Here is a 20,534-nt window from a genome sequence, read left to right on the forward strand (position 1 = left end):
TGGTCTCAGACACTTACTACTTGTGTGAACTTGGGCAAGTCACTTAACTCCCTTTGCCTCAGTTTCTTTATTTGTCAAATAAACTGGAGAAAGAAATAGTAAATGTTTCCAGTATCTTTGCCAAGAAAACTCTAAAGACGGTCACAAAGAGTTGGACATGACTAAAACAATTGAACAAAAGGCCCAACCTAGGGTCCACTTTCTCCATTGAAACCTCTCCAGATTTTCCTATTTGATGATATCTTCCTCCCAAAACTACCTTGAATTTGTTTTGTTTTTATTCTATAGATGCTAATATATGTAATTCTAATATACATATGTGTATGTGTATTCTGCAAATACTTAATATATGTTGTCTCCCAGCATAAAATGAAAATTCCTTGCGAGCAGACACTAATTCATTTTTTTTCTTTGGAACTCCTGTACCTGGCACAGTGCCTGGTATATAAAGCAGGTGCTTCATAAATGCTCATTGATGGGAATTTTCCTCAATTTCCCCCATCTATAGATGAATGTGGTTCCCTGAATTTGTAAATACTCTTAGCTTTATGGGTGTCTCCTTTGCCTACACTGCATTATTTCCAGGCATATCCCCACTATTATCCTGGAAGCTCGCAGAAGCCAGTGATGGCTGTTTTTCATCTCTGCATCCCCAACACCCAGCATCCAGCACAGTTTCTTGATTTATAAATGTTTGTTGAATTGAATTGACATCTCTTTGCACACCATCAATACTGTCACAACTACAGTCCCTTTGCTAATTGATGCATATATCATCTGAGAATAAATGCACAGATATATTTGAAAACCCAAAGAACAAGTATCTTTTGCCAGAAGCCAATGGAAACTATAAATTCACAAGGCTTAGAATAATTGTGTACATTAGAAAACTGTGTTTACCTGATACTAAAATCAAATCATACATACATTTAGACAATGAAATCTACTCCTCCTTCCATAAGACAAGGAGCTAAAGACTAATGCTTTCAATTATCAGAAGTTATGCAAGCCTCTGAGTATATCACCACCACCACCACCACCACCATCATCATCATTGTTATTATTTTGAGAGATCCATTAATTCATTGGTAAGGATTCCTTCAATTGATGCAGACCATAAACCCTTTATGCCTTAGCATATGTTGTGGCTAAAACAACTAATCACTTAAAGGCCAGCCTTCTAGTTCTAATTGTCCTGTCAGAACTTAACTAGGCTGCCCACGGACAAAAGACTAAATGCCTTTAAGTTCACCACCTCTGAAATCCTCAAAGCCTCCCCAACTTGGCAAAATAAGCCAGACCTTCTTCCCTGCCAGGATAGTGGTTCCACAACCCAAGGTCACCTGCATCCCAAGTATGAAGCACCTAAGAAAGCACCTGAGACTTGAGTGGAATGTTGTTATTGTTTTTATCTAATATATGCATTATGTTATATTTCTATATAAATAATTTACATTTCTATGACAAATTAATATTCTTCCAATGTCATCACATGTATCATCCACTTGATCCTAACAGCTTTGTGAAATGGGCAGGGTGGATATTATTTGTTTGGTTTTTGTTTTTTGCTGGGCAATGAGTGTTAAGTGACTTGCCCAAGGTCACACAGCTTAGTAAATGTCAAGTGTCTGAGACCAGATTTGAACTCAGGTCCTCCTGAATCCAGGGCTGGTGCTTTATCCACTGCACCACCTAGCTGCCCCCAGGGTGGATATTATAATCACGATTTTACAAATAAGGGCAGTGATGCTCCAAGAAGTTTAAGTGACACATGAAGTAGGTGGCAAAGCTAGACGTTGTGTACAGGGCTCTTCCCAATGCACTCTGACCAACTCCTAGAGAAAGAAATACCCACACAGCAGCCATTTCCTCACTCACTTTGGATTTAATGTGGAAGGACCTGTGGCCACCAACTGCAATTTGCTTCTTCATGACACTGAAGTGATTAAATCGGCACAAAAGGAGGCCAGCACTGTGCACTCGCAGGTTGAAGTCAACATCATCACAGGTGAATCTAATCAGAAGGAAAGAAATTCAATCAGTCCCCTTGTAATTAAATAGCATTCAATCAATGAACTATCTATTTATACATATATACATAACACACATATAAATGTATTTGTATATATATGTTTATGGGAAATCTAATATGTGCTCAGTGCCATGCTAGACACAGATAACACAAAACTCATTTTTATACATTTTAAGATCTATGTAGGGTTTTTCTCACTACAACTCTATGATGAAGGTAGTGTAAATATTAATTCTATTTAACAAATGATATAGCCAGTGATGAAAGGCTAAGCAGCCTTGTCATACAGGTATGTGCTGACCTGTAAGCTCCTTGGAGGCAGGAGTCATTCCCTCTACTAACAAGCTGAAGAGAAAAGACTGGTATAAAAGAAATGGTCAAACAGCAAAATGAATGAGAAGCATCATCATGGTGGCCCTTGTTTTTGAGGCCCATGTCTTTCATGTAATAGCTGTGGGACAATGGGCGAGGGACTTATCATCTCAGCACTCCAGGAAAGTCTCTTAGCAAGGGAGTGTTTCCACACTGAGTTCCCCAAACCATTATAATCATAGATCTGGATTAAAAAGTAAAAATAATTCCACATCATTTGGTGCTAAATCATGTGGTACTGAGATCATAGAAGGAAATTAAGATAGAAGTCGCCATGAAAAAATTTATATAAGATATCCTTATAAAACCACTGTAAAGATGCAAATAGCAAAGACAGCCTGGGGCAGCTAGGTGGTGCAATGGGTAATGCACCAGCCCTGGATTCAGGAGGACCTGAGTTCAAATCCAGCCTCAGACACTTGGCACTTACTAGCTGTGTGACCCTGGGAAAGTCACTTAACCCCCACTGCCTCACCAAAAAAGAAAGAAAGAAAGGAGGGAGGGAGGAAGGGAGGAAGGGAGGAAGGAAGGGAGGGAGGGAGGAAGGGAGGAAGGAAGGAAGGGAGGAAGGAAGGGAGGAAGGGAGGAAGGAAGGAAGGGAGGGAGGGAGGAAGGAAGGAAGGGAGGAAGGGAGGGAGGGAGGGAGGGAGGAAGGGAGGGAGGGAGGGAGGGAGGAAGGAAGGAAGGGAGGAAGGGAGGAAGGGAGGAAGGGAGGAAGGGAGGAAGGGAGGAAGGGAGGAAGGGAGGAAGGGAGGAAGGGAGGAAGGGAGGAAGGGAGGAAGGGAGGAAGGGAGGAAGGAAGGAAGGGAGGAAGGAAGGAAGGAAGGAAGGAAGGAAGGAAGGAAGGAAGGAAGGAAGGAAGGAAGGAAGGAAGGAAGGAAGGAAGGAAGGAAGGAAGGAAGGAAGGAAGGAAGGAAAGAAGAAAGAACGAAAGAAAAGACAGCCCTTGCTTTCAAAGGGTTCATGCTCTATTAGCAGATATCTAGAAGTGTCCAACTGAGAATGGCAGTACCCCCAACCCTCAACCACCAGTCCTGCTTCTAACCCAGCCCTCACAGATATCATCCAAGGTAGGAACTCCTTTGAAGAAATGGCCAGCCATCTCTACCAACTAACACTTGCAGGACAGGTGAGTCAGCCTGCCTGAAGCAGCAAAGTACCCTAAAGGAGATAGAAGAGGTAGCATGTGGCAGATCAAAGCACCATCATGACATTGTCCATCATATGCTCTAAGACCTTGATAGAGACAGCCCATGATCCTATGCCCAAAAGCCTTGGGAATAGCAATGTCCCCTAGACTACCAGACCTGCTTCTAGCCCAACCCCCACAGCCATTGCTGAGGGAAGGGGGTGTGGGAAGGACTCCAGGAGAAGCTGGCACTTGAGCTGGAGTTTAATATCACAGCATGACATAATTAAGGGCTAGAAAGTACCTTAGAGAGCATCTAGCTCAACCATCTCAATTTATCAATGGATAATCTAATGCCTAAAGAAAGAAGTGACTTATACAGCTGGTAAATCTCAAAGCCAGGATTCAAACCTCAGTCTTCTGATCCCAAGGCCACCACTCTCTCTACTACAACAGAACCTCACAGTAAGGACTGCATATCAAAAGGCAGAGAGATGGGAAGGGCGACTACATTCCATATATAAGAAATAGTGATAGCAAAGGTGTAGAGATGGGAAAATCTGGCTCATCTGAGGACAGTTCTGAGTATAGTTTCCCTTTAGAAATACATGACTGAAAATAATTTGATGTTTAGTTGGGGACTTTTAATTTATTTTCTACTTTTTTTAGTTGCATGCCCAAATCATTGATCTGCTTTTTTGCTATTTTATTGATGTAAGAAGTTAGGGATATAAATTTTCCCTTAAGTACTTCTTTGGCTGCATCTCATAAATTTTGATATGTTGTCTCATCATTGTAATTTTCTTTAATGAAATCATCAATGGTTTCTATGATTTGTTCTTTGACCCACTTGTTTTTTAGGATCAGATTATTTAATTTCCAATTGATTTTTAATCTCTCAGTTGTCCATTATTGAATATAATTTTTATTGCATTATGATCTGAAAAGGATGTATTTGTAATTTCTGCGTTTCTGCATCTGGTTCTAAGGTTTTTATGCCCTAATACATGGTCTATTTTTGTGTGTGTCCCATGTACTGCTAAGAAGAAGGTATATTCCTTTCTATTACCATTCAGTTTTCTCCAGAGATCTATCATATCTAACTTTTCAAGAGTTTCATTCATTTCCTTAACTTCTTTCCTGTTTATTTTTTGGTTAGATTTATCCAGTTCTGAGAGGGAAATGTTAAGGTTCCCCACTAGGATAGTTTTATTACATATTTCCTCCTGTAGCTATTCAACTTCTCTTTCAAAAATTAAGATGCGGGGCAGCTAGGTGGCACAGTGAATAAAGCACTGGTCCTGCATTCAGGAGGACCTGAGTTCAAATCCAGCTTCAAACACTTGACATTTACTATCTGTGTGACCCTGGGCAAGTAACTTAACCCTCATTGCCTCACCCAAAGATGCTATATCATTTGGTGCATATATGTTATGTATTGATATGACTTCATTGTCTATGGTACCTTTCAGCAAGATATAGTTTGCTTCTTCATCTCTTTTAACTAGATCTATTTTTGTTTTGCTTTATCTGAAATCATAATTTCTTCTCCTGCTTCCTTTGTTTTAGCTGAAGCATAATAGATTCTGTTCTATCCCCTTATGTTTACCCTGTGTATATCTCTCTGCTTCAAATGTCTTTCTTGTAACCAACATATTGTAGGATTTTGGTTTTTAATCCATTCTGCTATCTGCTTCTGTTTAATTGGTGAGTTCATCCCATTCACATTTATAATTATGATGACTAACTGTTTATTTCTCTCCATGATATTTTTTACCTGTTTATCCCTCTCACTTTGAACCCCCACCCTCTCCCTTCCCACAATTTTTTTACTTATGATCACCCCAATATCCTTGTATCGGTTCCCCCTCCCCCTTCTATTATCACTGCCCTTTTTTTAAAACTTCCTTATGGGGTAAGATAGAATTCTATATCCAACTGAGTGTGTTTGTTATTTCCTCTTTGAGCCAACTTTGATGAGAGTAAGGTTTATTCTTTGCCCATGTCCCTCATCTTCCCCCCATTAGGTTAGTTCTTTTATGCCTCTTTGTGTGAGTGTGTGTGTGTGTGTGTGTGTTCACCCCATTCAGTTTAAAATAGTGGAGAAAATAGTAGAGACTGGAAAATTAGGAAGACAAGCCTTTGTGGAAGGGCTTGAATAAATCCCTAAGGAGTTTGGGCTTTATATGGTAAGCAGTAGGGAGCCGTTGAAATGATCAGAGGCCTGGAGTGATCCCAGAGTGTCCCCAAAGATTAACATAATACCTTTTATACAGTGGGGGCTTAGTAAATGTTTATTTTCTTCCTTCAGTTTTTAACCTGGCAGCATATTTATGGGATTAAATAATATTGTCTCTAAAGTTAAATTGGTTCTGGAAATTGAAAGAAAAAAAGGACATTATCTTAGTGTGGAAGAAAAAAGTGATAGATTGTGTTAGAAGGGCCTGGTTCATGTTTCAAAGCCCAGAGCTGCCACATTACACATACCTTTTGGCTTCAGTGTCCTCATCTCTAAAACAAGACAACTGGATGGATTAAATCATCTCTAAAATACCTTCCTGCTCAGATTCCTATAGATTCCTCAATCCCTGAGGCCAATAACATACACCTCAGGTCATTGGTACCATTATCAGTGAATTGACAAGTGGATACCAATTAAAGAAAAGCAGAGACCACCAAGGACAGGTTAAAGCTGATATCTGGCTTTCTCTTTCGTCTGTAACTCACCGATTCTGGTTATACTGCACATTCTGTGTTAGATCCACATTGAGGATAATAAAGTCATGGATATGACAGCGGGAGAAAGGTTCCTGGACCTCCCCACTCCGAGTTTTACTTGACCATTTCCGCATCCCAATTAGGGCATAATGAGTGATGTTTGGGGCTGCCTCAATATGCTGCAGAATGTGTTTCAAAGAAACATTCCTTTCAGACCAGGTGTAATCACTGCAAGGAAGGAAGAGAAGAAAAAGCTTTATTTGGACCAACATGCAAACAAAAGCATAATCCTTTTAATTCTGCTGCCTACATCAGCACTGGACCAAAATAGCCCAGGAGGTTAAAGATCTCCCACTTCAAACAAATACTGATCAAAAACCACTACAGCAGATTCCACTGGACTTTTATTTGTTTTTATAGTCATGAAACTTTACAAAAATGGATTCACTGTTGGACTTGAAAACCAAATCAAAATAACATTAAATATTTACTGCACACAAGGGCACTGTGTTGGGTACTGGGAGAGAGAAAAAGGTTTTGATGAGGTGTAATCTTTACCCTTAATCAACAAGCATTTATTAAGCACCTACTATGTGTCACATCCTGGGCGAGGTGCAGGAGATACATATAAAAGGGATGAAACAGCTCCTGCTCTCAAGGAACATACAATCTAGTGTAGCACTCATAGTCTGGTAGGGGAATAAGATGTAAGCACAATAATCCAATATTGCTTGACAAGTGTCTTGGCGAGGTAGAGAACAGAGTTGTATGATATCTAAAGGGGAAGTCATTGCTGACTGTCGGATCAGGAAGGGTTTCATGGAAGAGGTGGCCTTTGAGATAAGCTTCAAAGGATGAAGAAGAAAGAGGAAGGAGGAAGGAGGAGGGAGGAGGGAGAAGAAGAAGAAGAAGGGACAAGAACAAGAACAAGAACAAGAACAAGAACAAGAACAAGAACAAGAACAAGAACAAGAACAAGAACAAGAACAAGAACAAGAACAAGAACAAGAACAAGAACAAGAAGAATGGCAGCTAGCATTCATAAAGCATCAGCTACACACCAGGCAATATGATCAGTGCTTTATAAATAGTATCTCATTTTGTCTTCACGATAACCATTAGAAAGTGGTTTTATTATTATCTGCATTTTACAGTTGGGGAAACTGAGGCAGACACCAGTTAAATGATTTACACAGGGTCACCCAAAACAGCTAATAAGTGAGGTTGAATTTGAATGCAGGTCTTCCTGACAGGAGGCCCAGCACTCTATCCACTGAGCTACCTAACTGAGAGTGCAGACTGCTGTTGTTAAGGAAGGGGTGGGTATAGAGCTCAGGATGCATATTGGGAGCAGAAAGTACTTCAGTTTAACTGGCTTGAAAATGTGGATGAAGCAAGATACAGTAAAGAAAATCTAGGTGAAGGTATCCTGGTCTGATTATAATTGCTTAAACTTGTATGGTTCTTTAGGGTTTACCAAGAGCTTTCCTTCTAGCACCTTTGCAAAATGAGCAGTATAAGTACTATTAGCCCTGTTTTGCCTGTGAGGAAACATAGAATCAACAAGGTAAAGGGACTTGCCCAAAGTTATAAAGTTCATACCAAAAAAGCCAAATTTCAAATTCAGGTCTTCTGACTCTAAATCCAGTGTTCATGATCCTATACCAAACTGACTCCAGAATGGTCAAAGCAACTGGACAAAAAGTTTGAAACAGCTTCTAGACTAGAGTCTAGACTCTGCTATTCACCCTCCCTGTGACCCTGGGTAATTTTGTGCAGTCTCTGAGCCTCTGTTTTTCTCATCAATCAAATGAGAAGTTTGGACTCTGTAATCTTGACATTCCCTTTTAGCTCTGCAATAGGAATAAGGACTACAGATAGGTTTAAAGAATTCTCAGATGAAAAACTCTTGACCAATGCAGTCTTCCCTGCCACTTTTAGGGAGCTGCCTAGAATACAGAAGGGTTGTGACCTGCTCAGAGTCCTGTCACCACTATATGTCAAAGTGGGACTGGAACTCAGGTTTTCCCCACTCCAAGGCTAGGCTTTCTATCAATTATACCATGCTGCCTCTTGAGGTGTGAAATTCTATTATTTAAATTGATGCCTGATGGCTGGACAAAAGCTTAGCTGTCTTCTCCCTAACTGTAACACAAACAATAAACCTTCTTTAATTCAAGTTGTAGTGGAAAGAATATTGAACTTGGAACCAGAAGAACATGGATTTGAATCTTTGCTCTGACACTTACTAGTTATGTAACCTTGCTCAACCATTTAAGCTCTTGAAGTATTAGGTTTTCTCATTTGTAAAATGGGAATAACAATAATAATGACAATAATAATAATAATAATAATAATAGCATGGTTTATATCCTATTTTTAAATACTCTGTTAACCTTAGTGGCTGAAATATGAATTATTCTTTGGAATACTGACAGTGTTAAAGCTAATTGAAGCCAAGTTTGAAAAGTATTATTTTGGGAGAGATCAATCAACAGGAACATGGAAAAAAAAACTTCCTTAGAACTATTCTTTTGGGGCAGAGGTGGGGGGGGGGGCGGGGCAATGAGGGTTAAGTGACTTGCCCAGGGTCACACAGCTAGTAAGTGTCAAGTGTCTGAGGCCAGATTTTGAATTCAGGTCCTCCTGAATCCAGGGCTGGTGCTTTATCCACTGTGCCACCTAGCTGCCCCTGAACTATTCTTTTTAATAGTATTCACTGCTAAAGGAACTTTAATGTATAAAGACTAGGTAAAGAGGCTAACATCTGTTGTCTACCAGGGACCAAAACAATATATATGTGTGTGTGTGTAGTAGAAATTAATACACAGACCCTGCTTTAAGACATTAACATCTTAATATACAAGGGAAATTTTCAAAAACAGAAAAGCATTTACCTTCTTCAAAGGGTAGATAAGAATTTTTCCAGAAAACAAATAAAAATTAATCTCTCTAAATTTGTACTTTAAAAACAAGATCCATTTTATAAGCAACTATAAATGTTGACTGTTTATACCTCCGCCTTTCTCCCCCACTATCGACATCCACCATATTCCACATAACGCACGAGTCATCGGCAATGACAATGAAAGGCCAGATATCTTGAGGTTTTATGCCCAACTCCTCTTGCCTGTTCCGTTCCAGTTCCAGGTTATGGTAGGATAGCTCCTTTATTAGGAAATGGGCTGCACCTGAAACCAAAATCCACAAAATTTACAATTCACGTCAGTTATACATCATCATTTATATATTTTTACATATGGCATTTCTATAGATGGAAATCACCTCTCAGTGGTTCCTCTGATTTGAAGCCCTTTCTCATGAAAAAAAAAATCTACTATAAGTTCTCCTACACCATACCATTCTCCCACATGTACAGCTATTTCTTGGCAGGGGGGAGTGCAATTGGGGTTAAGTGACTTGCCCAGGGCCACACAGCTAGTTGAGACAGATTTGAACTCAGATCCTCCTGACTCCAGGTCCAGTTGTTCTATCCACCATACCACTTAGTTGCCCCTGTACAGCTACTTTTTCTAATTGATCTGTTATTTCCTTGGGAGAGGCCAATACAATTTTTTTAAAAATGTTTCTAACACAGCAAACTAAAAATGGGCTGCTTCACAGTGACTTCCCTTTTACTGGAAGCCTTCGAGCAAAAACAAGGTGAATAAGTGTTTTAAGATGTCATAGCGGGGATTTTTGCTTGCTTATGGGTTGGACTAGATAGCTTTTGATGTCTTTTCCGACACTGGAGGCCATCAATGGGCAAATTTCAGCCAGATGTCAACTACAGTTATCCAAAGGTAAAATGGGCTACCTTAATTGGTGGTAAGGTCTTACTGGAGGTGTTCAAGCAGAGGCTGTAACACTACTTGGTAGACATGTTATAATGAGGATTCCTTTCAGGTACGGGTTGGTCTAGATAACTTCTGGTATTCCTTTTGATGTTCTGTGACATTGATTCTAGCATTCTATAAGATAGTTCATGGGAAGAGTTTCTGATTCTGTTATTTCCTTCTGTCTCAGGTATCACTTACTGGCTAAGTGGGCTTAGGGAAGTCACATAACTCTTACCCTAATTTTTCTCATTTATAAAATGGGGGTTATACTTATTCCATCTCCCTTACAGAGCTGTTGTAAGAAAAATACTTTGTAATCCTTAAAGAATACAGGTTCTTTATACATGTATTTATATACAAATACACATACAATATAGACATGTACATATATGTACATACACACATATAACATATACATGTGTGTATATTTGTTAGTTTCTGTCATGATTGATTCTACATGACTCCATTTGGAGTTTTCTTGGCAAATACTAGAGTGGTTTGCCATTTCCTTCTCCAGATGATTTTACGGATGAGGAAACTGAGGCAAAGAGGGTTAAGTGCCTTGCCCAGGGTCACACTGCTAGTGAGTATCTGAGGCCAGATTTGAACTCAGGTCTTCCTGACTCCAGGCCAACACTCTATCCACTGCATCACCTAGCAGTCCCTCTACATACATACATATACATACATACACATACACAATTCTTTAAATCTTATTAATTCTAGATAGCATTTATTACTATTACTATTATTGTTAACATAATCAGTTAAACCAGCTACAAAGTTTGAAATGCCCATAAGGTAACAAAGAACTAGGGAATAGAGATAGAGTTCCCAAAGACAAGAGTAAATGACTTGGTATGAAACTTCCAACTATTCTCTCCTAACCCTAATATTTTAAGTCTCCCTCTTCTTTCTATGGAATTTTACTGCATATAAAATATTATCCTCTTTCTACTTACCAACTCCAGCACTGTTGAAGATACTTGGGAGAACCAGCATAATGTGGTTGGGCCAATACTTCTTATATATTGCCATTTCATACTCTTTGACAACTAACACATGCAAATGACTAGCACCATCCATTGCATGATATAGGTTAAAGAGCCCATGTTCATGACGACCCGTGGTTGGAGTGAAAGTAGGACTTTTTATAAATTCTTGGCTCTGTAAAGTACAGGAATTATTTTTACCAGATTATTCAAATCTAAGATAGAAGCTTAATATGTCCTAAGCACTAACTGGTCCCATTCTGCTTGGACAGATGTAAGCCGTAACAATCTACTCTCTTTCTTAAGTGCATAATTAAATAGGTATAAACACGTAGAAACACATTCACTCATTATGTGTCCAAGGCAATATGACATAGAAAAAAGCATTGAACTAGAAGTTGACTTATGGATTCTAGTCCCATCTGTGCTTCTAATTAGTTGTGAGGCCTTGGATAAGTCACACAAAATTTCTGCACCTCAGTTTCTGCAGTTATAAAATGAGGCTGGATGAGATAACTGTTAAGTATACTTCCTACTATAAGGTACTATTTCCTTCATGTATGGACTTAAGCATGTACTCTTTTCTACTTCTATGTATAGCTTGTATCTCCAACTAGACTAGAAACTCCTTAAGCATAGGGCTATGTCTGCTATTTCCTTCATCTGCCACATAGTGCCTGCTATAGTGTTGCAGATAGGTTATTACTAAACATATTTTTTAATAAACACTCATTTCTTATGTAAATACCACAAATATTACAAATTCTCAAAATATATCTTGAGTCCTATGCTACAAGGCCCATTTATAAGCAAGTGCTTTTTTTTGTTTACTTCAGTAAATTACTTTACTTGGTTAATAATTAACCGAAACATCCAAAAAGATAAGCACCCCATCGAAGCTTGCCTAAAAATTCCATCTCAAATCAGAGTAAGAACCAACGGGTCCATGGTCCATTCTGAGTAGATATACTCAATTTACTCAATTGAGTAGATATACTCAATATACTCAATGTACTCTATTGAACAGTACACTCTATGTAAGGCATCAGATAGGTGATGGGGGTAGGGGAGAGGAGACAATGTGAGTTAAGCTGTAGGTTATAGAAATCTTGAGCTCTGTCTTTTCAAAGGAAGCCACACTCTTAACTGTCCAAAGTTTGAAGCAACTAAAAAGCAAGAAACCCAAACTGAAGGATAGAGGATCACAGGATACAGAGTTGGAAAGAATTTTACAATTCATTTAATTCAACTATCTCATTTTACAGATGTATAATTATACACATTATACAATGCAGGGTGCAGATCCATGATAAATTTTTCGTAGAGAGTTCTCCTATGAGCAAACTTCCTGTACCAATGAAGTAGACAGTAAACAGTAGACAGTAGCCTGGGGAGCTGAGAAGTTAAGTGACCATACCAAGGTCACAGAGGAGGTATGCATCAAAAGTGGGACTTGAATCCTGACTCTAAAGTTCATCAGCTAACTGTTATTCCATGTTACCTTTCTTATTAAGATTCATGATACAAGAGATAAATAACTGATTAGAGAAATTCAAATTAAAACAACTCTGAGGTACTACCTCACACCTATCAGATTGACTAATATGACAAAAAAGGAAAATAATAAATGTTGGAGAAGCTGTGGGAAAATTGGAACACTAATGCATTGTTGGTAAAATTGTGAAATGATCCTACCATTCTGGAGAGCAGTTTGTAACTATGCCCAAAGGGCTATGAAACTGTGCATACCATTTGACCCAGTAATACCACTACTAGGTCTATATCTGAAAAAGATCATAAAAATGGAAAAAGACCCACATGTATGTAAATATTTGTAGCATCTCTTTGTGGTGGCAAAGAATAGGAAATTGAGGGAATGCCCATCAATTGGAAAATGGCTGAACAAGTTCTGGTATATGAATGTAATAGGATACTTTTGTGCTGTAAGAAATGATGAGCAGGCAGATTTCAAAAAACCTGGAAAGACTTAAGTGGACTGATGCTGAGTGAAGTGAGCAGAACCAGGAGAACATTGTACATAGTAACAGCAACTGTGATTGACTTAATAACTCTTCTCAGCAATATAATGATCCAAGACAGTTCCAAAAGACTCATGATGGAAAATGTTCTCCACATCCAGAAAAAAGAACTGTAGATTCTGAATGCAGATTGAACCATATTGTTTCTACTTTTTTTCATGTTTTTTTTTTCTTCTTTAAGGTTTTCCCCTTTTGTTCTGATTCTTCCTACACAACATGACTAATGCATAAATATGTTTAATGTGATTGTACATATATAACCTAAATCAGATTACTTTCTGTCTTGGGGAGGGGGAAGGAAAAGAAGTGAGGGAGAAAAATTTGCAACTAAAAATCTTACAGGAAAAAAAGCTTATGGAAACAAATATTGAAAACTATCTTTACATGTAAATAATAAAATACTTCTATGGGGGCAGCTAGATGGCACAGTGGATAGAGCATCAGCCCTGGAGTCAGGAGTACCCGAGTTCAAATCTGGCCTTAGACACTTAACACTTACTAGCTGTGTGACCCTGGGCATGTCACTTAACCCCAATTGCCTCACTAAAAAAAAAAAATACTTTTATGACTTAAAAAAGAGTTAAATAACAATACAAGAGAGCAAATGAAAGAAACATCATAAAGTAGTATATATCTATACCAAATGTGTGATACAGACAATAAGAACAAGGAGTTTCAAGGATGGACAGGTCACCACTGGGGTTAGATGTGAGGTGGATAGCCAAAATAGCAGATGGCAAATTGGGCCACAAGGCTCATAGACTGGGAGTTAGAAGGAACTTTAGAGGCCATTTAACTCAACCCTCTTATTTTAGGGATGAAGAAACTGAGGCTCAAAGGGACAAAGTGATTTGTCCAAGGTCACATAGAAAATATGATTAAGACCAAGATGGACTAACTCTATACTAAATTCTACTCCATAAAAAAGTGTTATAGACAGCCTCAGTGGTTCCTGTTAGTACTCTTCTTTTTAAAAATAAAATTTCAATTTATGGGATAAAATAAGCATTTCCATAATATAGTATATTTTAAAATGATTGCACATGAACTACAAATATATTATATACAACTTGCTATCCCATTTAAATATATAATAAAGTTATCATATAAATTCTTTTTCCTTTTTTTCCCTTTTCTTCCCTTCCACCCCAACATAGAGATGGGTACCATCAGACACATACACACGTGTATATGTGTATATGTATGTATATATACACACACACACATATATATATGTAAAATCATTCTATACATACTTCTATTTATCAGTTCTTTCTCTAGATGCAGATAGTATCTTCTGTCATATGCCCTTTGTAGTTAATTTGGGTATTTCTAATAATCAAAAGGACTTATTCAAAGTTGTTCTTAAAACAATATTGCTGTTACTGTATACAACATTCCCTTGGTTCTGTTCATTTCCCTCTTCATCAGTATTCTCTTCTTGAGAAGGCATATGCTACTCACTACCTCCTATATAGTCTTCTCCAATTAGAAGTCTCTTAAAATCAGGGACTGTTTTGCTTTTTTTAGTGTTGGCCCACAGTGATTCCTAAAAAAATACTTTTCCATTACATTATGAACAAAAACTACATCTATTTCATAATCTGGAAGCCAAACCCTGGGCACACAATAATGTTGATGATCTTAAGGAGGCTTCTCTTGTGATTTCCCACATGGAATGCTACAAGCTATTTTCTAAAGGAACCAAAAAGCTGACCAACTCTGCAAGTAAGTGAACATCATAATACTGATTTGGAACACTAGTAAAGAGTTAGGAGAATGGGTCTAATTCTCCTCTCTGATGACCAAACCTCAAAATATCCACAAGAATATAGTTGAATTAATTAAAGATCTGAACTTTCACCCTCTACTGATGCTGATCACAACTCCTCCCTGCCTTAGTAGACATTTCAGGAGTTGCTAATATAAAAAGAAATCAGCAGCCTTCTAGGGAGTCCATCTGAACTTAGCTAGACTGATCCTTAAGGGACACACACATAGACAAACCTTTTTCCAGCTTGGTAGGATCTACTCTGCTGACATAGTTTTTCAAGAATCCTGTTATCACACACACACACACCCCCCATCATGAGAAAGCCTCCAAAAAAGGTTAGTGCAGAACAATGAAAAAGAAAAGGAAAAAAACAAAAATATCCAATCAATATATGATTATGAAGTACTTTCTATATTCCAGGCACTGGGCATACAAAGATGAATACCTACACAACAAAGAAGGGAACAAATAAGGCTCCTTTTTCTGATATAGATAGATAGATAGATAGATAGATAGATAGATAGATAGATAGATAGATAGATAGATAGATAGATAGATAGATAGATATCTGCATTTACCCCAATGCTTCAAGGTTACAAGAGTTCATTGGTACAAGACTTCATTCTCTTTGCACCAATTCAGATCCCAGACACTCTGCACCTGACTGAATGGTTTTAATGAGCGACAATGGCCAAAGGAAAAAGAAATGCCTCTCCTGGTAGCCAGCCTCCTCTGAAATGGCTAGGATGATATTTGGGTTGCTGACCACAACCACCAGACTGATATTTAAGATTTGATACTTATATAGGGTTTTTAAGGTTTGCTAAGTCCTGTACATGTGTTATCTCATTGGAGTCTTACAATAACCCTGGGAGGTGGATGCTGTTATTATCCCCATTTTTTTTACTGAGGCAATTGGGGTTAAGTGACTTGCCCAGGGTCACACAGCTAGTATATTATCCCCATTTTACTGATGAGGAAACCAAGGCAGACAGAGGTTAGATGATTTTGCCCAGGGTCACACAGCTAGAAAGTGTCTGAGGCCAGATTTAAATTCAGGTCTGTCTGATTCCAAGTCCAGCAATGTACAACCTGGCTGCCTTGCCTGAAGATTTTCCAGCTTAGTAGGATCCTGTACTCTGCCAGCATGGATGTCAATTACTGTGTCACCTGGGTGCTATGGAGAAGCATCAAAGGAAGTCAACATTCTTTACAGAAAGTATCATTGCGAAATGTTATAGGTTTCTCTAAGATAGCTTTGTTGCACTTTTCCTTCTTCTACTAGGATGAATTTCAGGGGCTATACATTAACTAATCTTTGTATCATTCACACTGCCCTGTACATAGTAAATGCTCAATGCTGATTCAATTAAATTGAATATGAGGTATGAAGTCTTCCTCCTCCCTTAAAACCAATTCTCACCATCTCATTATTTCCACCTTAAACCTCCCTGCTTCAAAATCCACCTTGGGCCATGTGCCTTTGACCTAAGAAAGTCTTTTATTAGACAATACAATCCATTCTGTCTCAAATCCATCTCTACTTTAAATAACTATATATCAGAACATCTACTTACCTTATCAGTGACAAGAGGTAACCTCATACTTTCCAGCTGGCCTCCTGGTTGGCTGAAGACAAAATGGTGCTCCTTCGATTTGGGAATGATAAAGTGAAGCTGGATTTCCTCTCCTAGCATGGAGTAAGAGAAGGCAAAGGCGTGCAGGGTAGACTCGTAGAGCTGGGGTGTAAGGGGGAAAGGACAGGTCTTATCATCAGAACCCAACCTTACTTATCAACACAACACAGATCCATACGTGACCATCGCTATCCTGTAATTATTATGATATTCACACCATGACAACCTATGGACAACAGAACAAAACTACCAGATGATCAATGTGATATATAGATACTCCATCTTCTAGTCACCATGTCAGGCTCAACTTACCTCATTACATATATCTAGCAAAAGCCAACCTCAATTTTAATCATATATTTTCTCACTTGACATCAAGAAATCTCCCATCCCTTCTAGACATTGGTCACTATTATATTCCACCTATATTTGCTGTTTTAGCAGTATAATATTTATTTTATAAACTCTATATTTGAGGACACATTTTTATGGAAAAGGAATTTATCATAAACCAAAATCATATTATTTACAGTCCTTGAGGTTAGTGCCTATTTCTTATAGATCTTTGGGATCCCCAGGGCCTATATCATGTTCATGGAAGTAAATAATATGATCATGGTTTATGACTATAAAGTCCAGCCCCATGCCTCCATGAATATCCACACCTAAACCAATCAGACAAAATGCTGTCTATTGTATTTATGCACCAAATGTACAATCAAGCTTGTGGTATTTTATTTTAATTATTTAGCCACCCTTTCTTTAATGCTTCAAGGAATTATGATTTTACAGATGTGCAAAATCCCTTTACTAACACAAATCACAACATCTCTGAAACAATACATTTTCTTAATACTTGCTCTGGTCCCCAATTTTATCACCTTGTACATAATCAAGGAAGTAGCATCTTAGATCTTAGCTAGGCTGCTCCTCAGTTGACAATCACGCAATCTGTTACCTGATTTCTACTGTACCCTTTCAAGCTCAATGGTACCTACTTATGCTCCACTGGATTAGCTTTCAAAAAATCAGTGTCACTTCCATGGCGTGAGGAGGCATTAAAAATAGGACTTTAGAGGAAGATAATTGCCTTTATAGTAGGAAAGAAATATTTCCTTATATGCAATTGAACATAATCAGTATCCAGAACAAAGGAAACAATGTTCTCATTCTACTTTTCCCTGGTCAGACCGCATGTAGAGTATGCTATCCATTTCTTGGCACTGCATTTTAAGAGTTTGAGTAGAGATGGGTGATAAGGATGGTGAAGGTACTGGGAATCATGTCATAAAAAGACCCATCGAAGTTTGGAAGGTGTAAAATGAGAAATAGAAGAGTTGGCAGGGGAAGGTGTCTTCAGATATTGAAAACACTACCACATGAAAGAAGGAATAATTTTATTCTACTTGGCACAAGATAACAGAACCAAGATTAATGGGTGGCAGTACCAGGGAGATTGACTTAGCTCAATAGAAGGAAGAACTTCTGAATAATTAGAGCTGTCCAAAAATGGCCTTCCACGGCAGGTATATTTGCCATCACTAGAAGTGTTCTAATAGATCAAAAGACAATTTGTTTGAGATCTTGTAGGGTAGACTCATGCTTCCATAAAGGCTTAAACTAGAAAACCTCTAAAGCCTTTTTCATCTCTAAGAGTCAATGATTCTCGGAGCAGCTAGATGGCGCAGTGGATGGAGCACTGGCCCTGGATTCAGGTTCAAATCCGGCCTCAAATACTTGACACTTACTAGCTGTGTGACCCTGGGCAAATCACTTAATCCTCATTGCCTCAACCAAAAACAAACAAAAAGAGTCAATGATTCTATGAACTCTTTTTTTTTTTTTAAACTGGACCTGAGATTTCACTGATACTAAGAGGTCTAGGTAAAGAAATTCCCTCCATACAGATGCATCTTTTCTGCCTTAGAGAGTTACTCGATTCATACAACCAAGATGTATCAGAAATAGGGCACAAATGAAGAATATTGGACTCAACACCCTCCAAAATTCTGTCCAGCTCTAAATCCATGATTTATGAACTCTCTCGCTGAAATTTAAGCTTGGCTCCTTTAAAAAAAAAACACCACCACCAATTTCCTTCTGCAGTGCCTCATCTGGATTCATGAAGTTTATACCAGCAAAACACAAGCTAAAAAGGTCTGAATACAAGCCTGGGGATAAACTGTTATATCTGTCATCTACGGATATTAAATTGTTGAAGAATTCATTATAACCACCAGTTTAAGATGTGCAAGTAGTTGCGATCTGTCAGAGGAAAGAAGATTCATAACAATGTAATATTTTAAATGTTCAAAAGGACATCTTTGCCTTGGTATCTTTGATGTCTGACCAAGTTCTAAACATTCATTCATTCATTCATTCATTCATTCATTCATTCATTCATTTAAAAAATCCTTGTAATATAATGAAAAGTTTGGGCAAATTGCTTTGCCTTTCCCCACCTCTGTTTCTTCATTAGTAACATAAGGCAGTGGGACTAAATTATATCTCACTAAGGCCCTTCTCTAGACTCTGACCTTTAATGTGTGACCTTGTTCAAGTAATTTAACCTCCATGGGCCTGAATTTCCTTATCTATAAAATGAAGAGACTGGATTAGATGGCCTCTGATGTCCCTTCTATTTCTAAATCTATGCTCTAGATCTCTGGATCCTGTGATAACATACTACATTTCATCATCTGGACCTAAGTCCTATGAATATACACATCTGAAAATACAAAAAGGATCTTTGATTTAGAATTCTGGGGAATTCCTTGCATGGGAACTCCCTCCACCAAGAAAAAAAGAATCCTTCTATGACTTAGTAGATAGGAATGGATTGGTATGAACAAAGGACAAATGACCTATCAAGCAGCAATTAAGTAATTATCAGAGGCTGAATGGGAACCCAGGTCACTTGAATTTGTTACTGTAGCACTTATTACCTATGAGACCTTCAGGAAGTTACAACTTCTCCACACCTCAGTTGTAAAGGGGGTAGACTAAAGTAACTCTATTCTTTGTTCTGACACTGAATCCATAATCCTATAACCCTGTGATTCCTAACTCCAAGCCCAGGCCTCTATCTATTATTCTGAGCTTCCACTTACAAACATAAAAAGATAAATTTTAAAACCCAGTCTTTATCAATAAAATGTTTATCTTTTAAATGTATCCTCCTCTTATCAGCACTTTCTCTACTCATATCTATTGGTGCCTTGAATGGTTGTCCCCAGCTAAAAGATATGGTCTGTAAGGGACAAGCCACAAGAATGGTTTTAATTATTTCCAAGATTAGACAGTGAATTGTACAAAGCTAGTTCTAAGAATCCCAAGTTCAAACCTCATAAAACCTAACAACAAACAAGAACAAAACCCACCCTGGGTAGATTTCCTGGGAGAAACTGTAGAAAGCAGCACAGGGCCTGGGAAACATCACGTTGAATCTTTGCTGTTAATTACAATTCCCACATCCCTTTGGGTGGCTATGGCTATGATACCTTGAGCAGGAATGCCAAAGGGTCCCCTTTGTTAGTACATACTAAAGTTTAGTATCTTGTATGTTCAGCTGTGTCTTGCTTTTTATGACCCTGTTTGTGGTTTTCTTGGCAAAGATACTGAAGTGGTTTACCATTTACCATTTTCTTCTTCAGCTCATTTTCCAGATGTGAGGAAACTGAGGCAAATAGAATTAAGTAACCTGCCTAGAGTCACACAGCTAGTAAGTGTCTAAGGCCAGAAATAGACCCAACGCTCCATTCACTGTGCCATCTCGCTGCCCCATGATGGGTTAGAAAATGTCTTTTGGTGAAAAGGGAAAAGATATATATATGTCCTAAGTATGCAAGTACTATACTTACTTGCATAGTAATAAAATCCTACATAGTGCTAGATTACCATATATCATATCCTTTGAGCAGGAAATGAAGAAAAATATTTTTAGTACATGCATTATATTTTTTCTATATTTTTTTCTTTCTGCTTCCAAGCAGAAATCCCATC

General features: G+C 38.2%; 1 protein-coding gene across 2 annotated transcripts in view; it reads right to left on the reverse strand.

The window, feature by feature from the left end:
- The window catches only part of GREB1 (growth regulating estrogen receptor binding 1), a 147,822-nt gene that overhangs the window by 9,533 nt on the left and 117,755 nt on the right, over positions 1-20,534 (reverse strand). For both annotated transcript variants that reach the window (XM_043987596.1, XM_043987595.1), the window contains exons 25-29: positions 16,473-16,634; positions 11,053-11,257; positions 9,268-9,442; positions 6,261-6,479; positions 1,879-2,014 (exon numbers count right to left, since the gene is read on the reverse strand). In XM_043987596.1, coding sequence (XP_043843531.1) covers positions 1,879-2,014; positions 6,261-6,479; positions 9,268-9,442; positions 11,053-11,257; positions 16,473-16,634 — 897 coding nt within the window. The remainder of the gene's footprint in view (positions 1-1,878; positions 2,015-6,260; positions 6,480-9,267; positions 9,443-11,052; positions 11,258-16,472; positions 16,635-20,534) is intronic.

This window comes from Dromiciops gliroides, chromosome 2, assembly GCF_019393635.1.
Source record: "Dromiciops gliroides isolate mDroGli1 chromosome 2, mDroGli1.pri, whole genome shotgun sequence".
NCBI lineage: Eukaryota > Metazoa > Chordata > Mammalia > Microbiotheria > Microbiotheriidae > Dromiciops > Dromiciops gliroides.